We start from the raw sequence: 12,703 nt of genomic DNA, 5'->3' as shown, positions 1-12,703 counted from the left end.
GTGCCGTCAAGATTCATCGATCTTCTACTCTCTTCTTTGTAGGAAAACGGTGTCGTATCGAATCGCATGGATTTCATCCTTAACAATCAGTGTTTGGTAAAGATCTACGTCGAGGTTGAGGTTGAATCCATCGGACATGGCACGTAAAATTAACTTGCTGAAAATTTATGAATAATTTATTTTTGTTAAATTTTGATTTTTTTTTTCTTCGTAAAATATGACAAATATGACAATCAAACACTAGAAAATAAAAAATATATATATTTTTTGAAAAATATTTTTATGTTTAAACAAAACGGACGTATCAAGGGATTAGGGTTCTGTCGCCTCCAAATCGCCTGAGATTAGGGCTTGCGATGAGAGAGAAAGTATTGGGCACAAAAGTCTGGATTAGTTGTAAGGGTAGCAAAGTTTGACACGACCCACCAACACGACACGAGTTAAACGGGTTTAGGTTGACCTTAAAAGGATTTGGGTCATAAACAGTCAACACGATTAACCCGTTTAGTTAATCGTATCGTGTTTGGGTTGAGGAGTGCAACCCATGTAACCCGTTTAACCAAACATATCATAAACAAATTTCTATTTAAGTTTCAAAATAACTATCTAAACTTGTATCTTATAATTTATTCTTTTATAGATTAGAGATTATTTGGTAATTTGGTTGGATTGAAACTTATATTTTTCTAGTATTTAATGTTTGATTGAGTATTATTAATAATTTAAATAATAAAATATTTTATTTTATTAAACATGTCATTAAACGGGTTACACGTGTAACCTGTTTAATAAACAGGTTGGGTTAGTATTGAGAGTTCCTAACACGATTATTAAACGGATCGTGTTTGGGTTAAACTATTTAGTAAAATACCCTTATATTGACACGACATAATTACGACTGCGAACACGAATTGCCACCCCTAAGTAATTGGCAAGTTTGGTTCCTCCCTGTATTGGGCTGAATAGTACTAAAACGAGCTAAAACATTATTTTTGACCTATTTCTTACAAAGTTTTACAAATGTTTAAAATTATCAGAGCAATTAGTTGAAAGTAATTTTTCAAAAATAATAGGGTAAAATGCACTATATCTTCCTGAACTTTCAACTCGTTACCACCCCACTCATACCACCGCGGCGCCACCACCATTCTCGCCTTACAACTATCGCGGCACCACTGCATCACACCACATTGGCGTTGCCACCACCACTATCCCCAAACCCACAATCAGCAGCAGAAATCAACGGAAGAGATAACCACTGGGCCTCCACCGTGCCACCATCCTATCGTTGTAACTGCCACCACCATTCCCACCTTACAACCACCGCGGTGCCACCACCCCCACTATCCTCAACCCCACAATCGGTAGCAGAAATTGATGAAGAGAGAAAATGGAGGCGCCGCCGCCGCCACCCCCACCGATTACTCCACCGTCAAAACCCTCTTCCTCCGCCGATCCCCTTTCTCCAAGGGTCGCGATGCCTCCAATTCACCAAACCACCACTCGACCGCCTCATCCCTGAATTCCTGGACGGTGCTGTCAAACCCATCACCCACTTTTCGTGTCACTAGCAGAAGCTTGCTCAAATCGTGGCAGTGTTAGTCTAGGCTTCGCGCTGATCTCCGCAACCTCTCCTCTAGCTGTATTTCTCGTTGTCTCTGTCGGTGGAGACGTTGGTCTCGGCATATGGCAGCGCTGTCAAACCCATCCAATTTTTGTGTCATTGGCAAAAGGTTGCTCAAATTGTGGCGGCCTTGGTCTGGACATATGGCGGCGGCGTTTATTTAGGGTTTGGAGAAAGCATAAAGGGGTAGGAGAGATGGAGAGAGAAGCTGGGGGTTGTTGGTTTTTTAAAATTACATAAATGACCAAATTATTATGAGGTGGCAGATTCAAAATGAAGGTATTCATTACACCCGATTTTGCCACATCAACCGTTAAAGTTGGATACAACTCAAAACGGCTTCATTTAATTTAAGGGCTAAACGGTAATTTAGATTTTCTGTTAACGGCCAGTGGCCCAGCAAACTCTTAACGATTTGAGAGACTAGCTTCTGAATCTCTCTCTTCCCTTCAAACCCTAACGATTAATTTGGATGTGTTAACCCTAATCCAGAGACGAATTGAGCGACCCTAGCTTCTGAATCTCTCTCTCCCCTTCAAACCCTAACCATTAAGGAAGGGAATCGATGGATAATGGATCGACGAGATGGGATTTTTGAGGGAACGAAGAGCTGACCACCTCATCGACTCTCATCATCATCATCGGAGGCCAACAATTCCTCTCGGTCAAGGCGTTTCCTTCGTCGATGCCCTCTGTTCCGCCAATTTCAACCGTTGGTGATCTTCCGGCGAGAAGGTACTCTTTTTTTCCCCGTGTGTACGTGTATGTGTGTGCGTCTGCGTGTATTTGTGTGTGAGTGAGGGTGGCCCTTGATGGATTGCAGATCCATTTTTTTGGTCGAGCTGGGCTTCTTGAAGAAGCAAAGGATATATACATATACACATATAATTGTGATACTTCATTTAATTGAACTGCATTACAATAATAATAATATATATATAAAAAAAAAGAGAGGATGCAAGCATAGCCAATTGGCACTATAACAAAAGGCCATCCTCAGAGTCGTACTCATTTGGCGGATTGGACTTCACTACAACTCCTAATCACCACCTATCTTTGACATTAGAGCTGAAACAAAGAGCCATTTGCAACAATTGTCATTTTTAGCAGAATGTATTGGCATTTACTTGATCACAGTTAGCGTGTTATAACCAAATTAATATATATATTCACTTTTTCACATGCTAGAGGGAGTCATACATAGTATGACCAAACAAATTTTAAAAAATTCAAATGCAGTTAAACAAACTATTTAATAGAATTGTTAAATTATAATTAATTATAATGGGAATTAGTAGGTACTTCAGTTAGTAGGTACTCAAAAATATATATGAAAAAAATGGTTAAGTTACTCATCTGTAAAATAATAAGAAAATATGATTGATTGAGAGTGTGGCATCGACTAGCAACTAGTAGTTCATTAGTATTTTCGTTCAGGTATATGTTCATTATTTTAATTTCCTCAGCAACCAAACGCAGCATAAAAAGAACATCACTTTCAGGGAAATTTTCAACAATTTTCTCTGCCTGACTTACTTGATTTGGGATAAATCCTTGAGGGTTTTAACGGGCGTTTTGGAGTTGCAGACATTTTTCCAGGGGATGAAATTTGATCTAAATTTTATTTCATATTGTTGCCAAACTCAACTGTTGGCCAAATATCCAATGTGAGTTCATGGTTTTGGTTATGTTCTTTTGAAAACTGTGTCCAAACATGAACTTGATCTATGTTACTATCATTATAAATTAAAATATTAATAGCCCCACAAAATTAGACTAACCTGGACCTGATACCAACTTGGACCATTTTTATAAGTTTGCTTAATTGGTGAACTAGTGGAGTTGGATATTTGGCCATGGGATATGATATGAGAGAGGGCGACCTAAGTCACCAAATCAGTGACGAGATACTGCTAATAAACGAAAGAACTTTACTTACTCGTAATAGATATTTGAATTTAAAATTACTCACGCTAAATATTCTAATTTCAATATTATCAAGCTAATATATTATAGGGAAAAGTGCAAAAAAACACTCCCTTAAAGTATTGGGATTTGGCAACTAACCCCCCTTGCATTACATAAAACCCCCGAACTAACAAATTGTTACATTTAACCCCTTTTTACTAACAATAGGGTGCCGGAAAAGTCAGAAGACAACATTACCCTCAATTAATTAACCTCTCTTTAGTTTGGGCCCCCATTTTTCTGCACAAAGAGGGGGAAAGAGAGAGAGCTGATGCCCCATCGCCAATCGATCAAAGCTGCGATTACGATTCAAATTAAAGAAATTATTGCAAGAGTTCCGTACTCATAAATTTTTTTAATTTAGAAAGAAAAATAAAAATTGGTAACTCACAACTCTAAATGATTAATATTGGATATATTTGGTAGACCAAGATGAAAATTGGAGACAATCTTAAACAAAAAAAAAATTGTTGTTAATCCATATTCAAAACTCCCATATTACAAAATTTAAACATATAATATAAATAAATATCCAAAATTCCAATGGCACCTCAACTCATCCAATAGTTTTCCACTGACGCCTGACGGGGCTCAGTGAGTCAGATACACGTGATGTGGGGGCAAAGTTGAGCTCCAAAGTAACTTAAAACTCAATGAGGAGAATGCATCGGATCTATTCCCATGATTTTATGGTCAACCGTGGGCTTCCAATGAAATTGTTGTTGGAGGAGAATAGATATGGGGTGCTCATATTACACAACTATAAGAAGAATAGATATTGGGGGCGCTTTGGGCACTGGGCGCATTAGTGCGTATAATATATGGATGGTTTGAATAAGCACGGTGCATGATGTACCGAGCACATCTAATATTTATTCGTATAAGTAGGAGTTCCAAGATCAAGGTGTTTATTAGGACAAAAATCAATACCAAATCTCAATTTGGATGTTTGGATAGGTTGAGGCTAAAAGTTTTTTTGTTTTTTTATTTTTAATATCAGAAAATACATTGGATAAAAATAAAAATAAAAATAAAAAAGTAAAATAAAAAAATACTACTTATCTTGAGTAGTTTTGTGTTTGGCAATTTGTGTTTTGTCTCATGAAAATTTAGCAAAAATTGTACTCGATTCAAGATAGATGAATTGCACATGTTAATAATTTAAAAGAAATTGGTTGAAAAGCTCAACTTGTCACACAATCCAACCAGTCAAATTGAGCGAATTTATACTTATCTATGTAATAATAGTTGAAATTCAACTCAAACTCAACCCAAACGACTAAAAGATCTATCAAAACTTGTTGAATGATTCGTCAATCTCGATTCGGCTTTAGATTGGTTCAAGTTGAATTCCTAACCTAAGAAATTCAAACTTATCTTTTTGTAATAATAGTTTAAATTCAACTCAAACCAACTCAAACGATTCAGGAACTATCAAAATTTGTTCTATGATTTGTTCGGCTTGATTCGACTTCAGTTTGGTCCAAGTCAAATCCCTAACTTAAAAAAATTTAGGACTTCACATCATAAAAAAAAATTCAGAGAGTACATAGACTAAGAAAAAAACACATTATTTCGACTAACTAGATACATGTCTAACTTGAAAAATAAAAAAAATAAATAAAAAGATGAAAATTAATATTTGGCAATATTCATGCACAAAAAACCTACCACTCACACTATTTGTGCAATTTGGCAATATTCATGAGTTTGTGATAATATTCATGAGTTTGTATATCACACTATTTGCATCTAAGTGGTATGATTCTATGTTATAAGTAGTGATTAGTAATATCGAAAAAACAAATATTAGGATATTTTTCTTAATGTAATATTATGCATTTAATTTTTTTTATAGTTTTAAGATGGTGGTGTAAACTGAATTTAGGGATTTTTTTTATAGTTTTGGTATTTGTACTTGGAAAGGATTTTAGGCACCTATTGTATGTCTGCCATGTGTGAACCTGCACTGTGCTTATCTATCTATAGATTCTGAAGAGTCAACTTTTAGGGCCCGTTTGACGTATGCTTTGTTTTTGCTGTAGGAGTGTTTTGGAAAAAATTCGGAAGCTCGTTTGGGAACGATGTTTTGCTGTGGAAATATCGAAAGCAAAAACATGCAAAACATGTTTGGTAAGTCATGCGTTTCAAAATTTTTGAAAACAAAACATGTTTGGTCAGTCCAACTGTTGTAAAAAAAAAAAAAAAAAAAAAAAAAACAAAAAAAAAAACAGAAAAAAAAAAACATGTTTGGTTATCCTTGTTTTTTATTTGTTTTTATAAATTTTATGTATATTTATAAATAGTTATCATATTTTTAATAGATATGGAGAAATTTGAACCCACAAACATATATATATAAATTTTTTCAATAAACTATTTACAAGTTGTTTGAAATAACTCATCTCAATTTTATTATCATTATACATGTATAGTTCAACACAACATTAAAAATAAAAACATTTCTAGTCACATTTTACTATACTACATGAGAGTCAACCTTTGTAAAAAAAAATTAGCAATAACCTATTTACAAGTTCTTTGCAATAACCTGCTTCAATTTTATTATCATGTTATCTGTATAGTCCAACACAACATTAAAATAAAAACAAACCCAACTGAAAGCATAATTGAAATAGAGTGTATACTATTTACAAGTCTTTAAATATTCAACCAACAAATTAAACAAGTTTAAGTTGTACATAAAATGTTTGGAACAAAGCATTAACAATACATAGTTGTCAGTAAAAATTGATAAGAAGTTCATAAAGTGGATGACAATGGCAACGACACATCATCTTCATAACAGCACATGTGGCCTTTAAGAGAGCATCAACACACTTCATATCTGCAATAATAGCATTTAAGTTGAATTATATATCTGCAAAAATGATTTATATTACATATATATATTACAAGCTTACAATAAAGAGAAAAAATATTACATTCTTTTATATATGACATATAAAAGAAAAAATATACCATCACTTTCAGAAGGATCAAAAGTGCTAAAGAGAATTCCAAATTCGATCAGCAATAGTATTACGCAACTGATCCATTTCTCGAAGCTGAGCCGAAGGCACATGCTCAACAATCTCATCATCTTCACCATCACTTTGAGGAGGATCGTTACTATCAAATAAATCATCAGACTGATGCTGATTTCTGATGAAATTGTGTAATGTGCAACAAGCCATTACAATCAATACTTGTGTTGAAAACTTATAAGGAGGCATTGCCCTCAAAATAGCGAATCTCATCTTCAACAACCCAAAGCATCGCTCAATTATATTTCTCAAAGATGAATGCCTATGATTGAACACTTCCTCCCGACCACGAGGTTGTCTAGTCCTACGATATTCCTGAAAGTGGTAAGTATGACTTCGAAATGGAGCCAAATAACCAGGCTTGTTGGCATATCCTGAGTCCACTAAATAATACTTACCTGCCATGTTTAAAATACATAAAGATATATACAGTATGATAAACTAACCATATATTAAGTGAATTTGTAAGATAATATTACCTGCTGGTGGAGCTGGAAAGTTCATTGCCTCATTCTCAATACACTCCTTTAGGATTCTCGAATCATTAGCGGAGCTTTCCCACCCAGCTAGCACATATGTGAACCTCATGTCAAAGTTACATACAACCATTACATTTTGTGTGGTATAACCCTTTCTACCACGAAATGAAAGTTGTGTACTTGCTGGCAGAGTTACAGGAATGTGGGTTCCATCTATAGCTCCCACGCAATTCTTGAAGTAAGGGAAAAACCTAGAAGACTCTCTAATCTTATTCGGAATCACAGAAAAATCAGGAGGGGCAATGATATGGGTGCCCAACTGACATACTACATGTAACACAGCATGGAAGTGTCTGGAAATGGTTTCAGTGGAGTGTTGAAATCTCTCAGCTACAACACGATTCCTTTGATTATGAGATAAAGTGAGCAAAAAGATTGCCACTTGTTCATAAACAGTTAAAAATTTAGAATCTTTCAGCCCTATACCTTTCAGGGTACTACACAATATTCTAAAAACTTCAGGGTACATCCTAAAATTTTCATAACATCTTTCTCTGTGGCCGTTTAAAATCTCCATAACATACGTTTCCCTTTGTAAAATGGAATCCCTACAACGCCTTTTTTGATAGAAGTTCTGCTCTTCTAAAAGAGTAGCAAATATTAAGACACTCTCATTGTCCTCCTCATCGTCATAAAATTGAATTATTCTTCTTATATGGTTCCACATATCCATTGCCCTATTTAAAGATTTAATAGAAGTAAAGCATTTAAGTTAATAAGCAAAACAATTAAATAATAAACAAAATATTTAAATAATAAACAAAGCATTTGAGTTAATAAGCTTAACATTTAAGTAATAAATAAAATATTTAAGTTAATAAGTAAAACATTTAACGTAATAAGAAAAACATTTAAATAATAGCAGTACAGTCATCCAAGAAATAAAAGTATTTAGTTATTACAGTCATCCAAATGTGAGATAGTAATAAGTTAAATAAACAACAAAACACAATCATCCATAAAGAAAGACTCAAACATTCAGTGCCCAACCAATTCTTATCTCCTCAGGAGAACTGAGAAAAAATTTCAGCCATTTCTCAGAATCATGTAACAACTTCGATACCTTAGCAAATTGGGCCATCTCAATTCCAGGTATTTTTTGTAAAAGGAGCATGCAGGCTTCAAACATTTCATCATCTTTATCCTTTTTAGAGGGAGAGAGAACTTCATCATCTCCTTTCTCACATGAAGATACACGAGTAGAAGTAGAAGATGCTTTAATTGCTTTCTCTATTGCAGCTTCCATTCTCTCAGTTCTCTTCGCAGAATTCTCATCCATGCCTGACAAGAGTGCAGCCATACTGGGAGATAAACTATCTCTTTTGGCTTTCTTACCTTTATGTAAAGGTGGGGGACTGACATGACAACCCTCTTTCTCATCATCGTCATCATTGGGAGTGGGCAAAATGATTGTGGGGGGTGCTGTAGTGGAGGGGTGGGCATGCATTCCTGTTGCATATGTGTCCCCAAATATAGTCGACATCTTGTCAAAATGCTTATATCCATATCTACGAAACTTATTTGTACCCTTAATAACCTACAAAATTTTGTTACAATATTAACCTCATAACAAATAATATACGATATTTTATTATTTATTTAGGACTAATAATTAAATTACTAACCTTGCTCAACCTGCCCCATCTCTCTTTCTCAACTATAACCATGCCCGTCTCATGGTTATATCCCACTCCAGTCTCCGATAACAATTTCTTAAACTCGATATAAATTGTCCTCAATTGGTTAAACTTATTCCGAAGTTGGGTTTTGTCAAATTTTGTCCCTGTTTGAACCTTCATTTCTTTTACCATAGTAGTCCAACCTTTTGGATTAAATGTTGTGTCAGTACGATTGCCAGCCCTAACTTGTTCTTCCATAATATTACAGAATTTTTCAGTAAGTGAGTCATCCCATAACACTTTTCCATCTTTCGTAACTTCAGCCACCCCTTCTTCTTCAATTGCCAGATATTCACCACATTGTTCTACATTCTCAACATTGATATCCATCTAACAGATTAATAACAACACTATAATTAATAACAACAAAAATAATATATATTACTTCAATAACTCATACTATTACTTCAATAACTCAAAGCCATATAAGTTCAAGCATCTCATGAGTTAAAAGTAGTAATTCAATTGGGGATCGAACTTGAGAAAAATAGAAGAGAAAAATAGATCTCTAGCAGCAATTCAAGCATCTAATGAGTTAAAAGTAAAATAATTGGGGATGGAACTTGAGAAAGAGTGTACCAAACTGGCTAATGTACAGCTAAAATTACAAGGTATTTCCTATTTTTTATGATCTAGTTGTGGACATATACATATTCTCATCTTGAGTTTTTGGTCTGATATTCTATTTTTGTTCCTAGAGGAACAGAAGTTGAATGGATCTTTTCAGGAGAAGCTTAACTTACTAAAAGTGGATAATAATAAATTAAGTTTTTACTTGGTTTCTTATCTTCTCAGAGTGATGGCTAGTTTGGCCTTTTAACAACTGATTAGTTAAAGTTAGCTAGAATTTTTCATTTTTAGAAGCAAATTCTAGTAAAATTGATATTTTTTGGGACCTTTCCTCGGCTAAATTCGGATCTGGGCCTGAGCCATTGGAGGGATTCTACCAATGGCTCAGCCTAGATCCGAATTTAATGAATGATTTCTTACTATTTTCTTAGAAGCCACACAAAATGTATAAAATAATTAAAGTTGAAACAAATAATTCTTTATATTATTTGGCACTAAACCTGTGAACAGATTGGATAGGAAGTGGATGATGGTCGATCCGATCTATCCGTCAGATTTTCATTTAATAAATCCATATCCCATGTTGACTTTATTGGATGTCCAATTTGATTGGTTTAGATATTTCACTTTTTCAGAAATAATGCAAAACAATTATCCTACTCTTACCTGAAGAAACTAAACATTCAACATGGCACGGTTAAGAAAAGATGACCTAAAGAATGAGAGAATAAGCTAACAGAATACTCACAGTTGAGTTATTAAAGTTTAAGTGGTACATTGTGAGTTATTATTTTTGTACATATAATACAAGGAATGGGTATTGCATCAAAATATATGCAGTGCACCCACCTCTTTTTGGCACTCAGTTAAAGTTCACTGCTCTCGCTCTCTCATGCACTACTCACACGCTGATAGCTAGAAGAAAAGAATTCATGTGACCCATTGTCACCCACTCCTAGAAGAAAAGAATGGGTAGTTTTGATTCCATAGTTTTACTGGTGTTTCCTGGGTTAGATAAGACTTTGGAATCCAATGCAAAGAGTGGATCAACCAGGGACAAGGGATTGAAGAAGACAAGGGCGAAGTTGAGGCAGGCTAGTCTACTTCAGGAGCAGTCTAGGCAAGATCAAATGTCAAAAGAAGGCATATCCCAGCATATACCAGAGTCTCCTGGACTTTATTCACCCATGGATTTTTCTCCATATCAAGATAATAACTGTGCACCTTCTGCTGGGAACTCTACAATTTCTACTCATTCAAAGGATGAAGATTTGGTTGCTACACGAGAAGAAGATGATATCAAGGAAGCTGACAGCAAATATAGAAAGCCAAATGAGAATGGTTCCATGAGTCACGGTGAAAGTAGTTGTGTTGCTGATTATCTGTCAGAAAAGTTTGTTTCTAGAGTTGAAACTGAATGCAGTAATGCCAAAATTGAGCAGGTCAGCATCAACGGCAGTGCTGGTGCTGTGGAAGATAAAGCTGGTGTGTGTTCAAATATTAAGAATGAAGAAAGTGATTGTAGAAAACAGTACCGTTTTGCTTCAAGTTCCAAAGATACAGGTAAAAGAGATTTTACCTTTTCGGCAATCTCTCCAAAAGCTAATGTATCAGCAGTAAAGCGTTAAAACAAAAAGAAATATAGGATTAAAGTTGGTCGAGTTTCTAATTCTACTACTCCAAGTCAAAAACTTGAGTTTTCATCTTCCTCGGTCCAATTTTCGCCCCTTTCGTGCACTTCTTCTCGGCTCAATGCGGCACAGGATAAAAAGGAAGAAAAATTTGAATTCCAGAGCAAAAGGGAGAATAAATTTAAAGCATTTGAAGAGCATGTCAAGCAAGCGCCTGCCACTGCTGCAGCTCAGGATGCATGTGAGAAGTGGAGAATCAGGTGCTTCTTGCATTATAGTAGTTCATTGGCTTCTGAACTTCCTTTGTCTTTCAAACTTTTCAATTAAAGAGTAGTCTTAAATACTTCATCTATAGTAGGTTGCATCTACCTAAATGGTTTTATTTCTATGAGATATGATCATCATATCTTTCACTTTGGGCATTGTCAATCTTTTACTCTTTATTGAAGGGATTTGATTTTTTATCAGGGGAAATCAAGCTTATAAGAATGGATATTTGTCCAAAGCTGAGGATTTTCACATAAAGGGTGTAAATTGTGTCCCTCATAATGAGGCATCAGGATGCTGCCTTGAGCCTCTTGTGCTGTGTTATAGCAATCGTGCTGCTACAAGGATGTCTCTTGGGAGGATGAGGGAAGCCCTACGTGACTGTTTGGTGGCTGCTGAGCTAGATCCTAACTTTCTCAAAGTTCAAATTAGAGCTGCAAAGTAAGGCTTTCTTCGTGCACACTCATATTTCGTGTATGCAAAATACCTGCTGGTCATAAATTTATTTTGTGATTTATAGGAAGAATTGAAAACTGGAACCTTGATTTCGGCTAAGAAAATGAAACCTAGTAATTATGTCAGAACAAAACAGACATACATTCACAAATATAGATATGTAGCAAATGTGAATTAGGGCACGAACCCTTGAAATTTAGGAAACCCAATTACTGAAAACATATTGAGGCACCCAATAAACTATATGCCAAATTGTATAGAAAAAAATATTCTTTCTGTTAACCAGAGAACCTTCACAAAAATAGACTGGACGCAATACAAGTAGGCAAATTAACCTTAGAAATTGAGAATCAACCATGTGGGTTGAATGAGGTTTTAATGAAAAGGATCAATTGGTGGAAGCCGAAATAACACAAGAGGGGCAAGAACTGTTTCACAGAGGAAAATAAAATGGAGGAAAAGATAAAACAAGAGAGAGAGGCATGCACCTGGTTAGAGATCGTCGAAGAGATCGGCTGAAAACAGTAGTGGAATCGTCCTTCTCAGTTGTTGCCCAGCCATCGCCAAGAATCGCCCAGAATCGCCAGACCAAACGAGCAAAGCAAACCCTAGATTGTTGCAACTTTTTGGTTTTATACTTGTTGCATCCGCTACAGTTAAATGCCCGTTTTTGCTTCTTCCGCTACAGTAATTCTTACCCCAAATAAAACCAAAACAACAAAAAATACCAATTTGGTGTTTCATATTTTGGGCCCAATTTTGAAAATGTTTTACAACTGTTTGAAACACAACAAGCCCAACCAAATATGTTTTGGGCTTGAAAGAGCTTACTGTAGCAAGTCTAAAACAAAACAAAACATCTCCCAAACAGGCCCTTAGTGGATGGATTTGTGGTAAAGGAACTGTATAGTTTTCTAGTGGA

General features: G+C 35.3%; 2 protein-coding genes and 1 long non-coding RNA gene across 3 annotated transcripts; 1 reads left to right on the top strand and 2 right to left on the bottom strand.

Moving 5' to 3' along the window:
* Positions 1 to 6,252: 6,252 nt before the first annotated feature.
* Positions 6,253 to 7,211, bottom strand: LOC132306298 (uncharacterized). Its single transcript, XR_009481911.1, has 2 exons — positions 6,575 to 7,211; positions 6,253 to 6,440 (listed from the first exon to the last, which is right to left on the bottom strand). It is a non-coding gene; the product is annotated as an uncharacterized LOC132306298 (long non-coding RNA).
* A 937-nt stretch (positions 7,212 to 8,148) lies between these two features.
* On the bottom strand, positions 8,149 to 9,187 carry LOC132309161 (uncharacterized). Its single transcript, XM_059807498.1, has 2 exons — positions 8,804 to 9,187; positions 8,149 to 8,715 (listed from the first exon to the last, which is right to left on the bottom strand). The coding sequence occupies exons 1-2, from the start codon at positions 9,185 to 9,187 to the stop codon at positions 8,149 to 8,151; spliced, it is 951 nt and encodes a 316-aa protein (XP_059663481.1).
* LOC132306297 (uncharacterized) lies at positions 8,616 to 11,819 on the top strand. The gene is made up of 2 exons (XM_059803639.1): positions 8,616 to 11,318; positions 11,527 to 11,819. Exon 1 carries the CDS (start codon positions 10,396 to 10,398, stop codon positions 11,053 to 11,055), a length of 660 nt encoding a protein of 219 aa, XP_059659622.1. The 5' UTR covers positions 8,616 to 10,395; the 3' UTR covers positions 11,056 to 11,318; positions 11,527 to 11,819.
* Positions 11,820 to 12,703: the final 884 nt, after the last annotated feature.

This window comes from Cornus florida, unplaced genomic scaffold (genome assembly GCF_030987335.1).
Source record: "Cornus florida cultivar Cherokee Brave unplaced genomic scaffold, ASM3098733v1 CherokeeBrave_3.0.0_Hap2_Chr05, whole genome shotgun sequence".
NCBI lineage: Eukaryota > Viridiplantae > Streptophyta > Magnoliopsida > Cornales > Cornaceae > Cornus > Cornus florida.
Note: the sequence above shows the minus strand (reverse complement) of the source record. Positions and strands in the feature narration are given on the sequence as shown.

Coding starts and splice junctions, on each gene's coding strand:
- LOC132309161 (XM_059807498.1), bottom strand. CDS start 9,187: ATGGATATCAATGTTGAGAATGTAGAACAATGTGGTGAATATCTGGCA. Junction 8,716..8,803: donor GATGGGGCAGGTTGAGCAAG/GTTAGTAATTTA, acceptor AAAATTTTGTAG/GTTATTAAGGGTACAAATAA.
- LOC132306297 (XM_059803639.1), top strand. CDS start 10,396: ATGGGTAGTTTTGATTCCATAGTTTTACTGGTGTTTCCTGGGTTAGAT.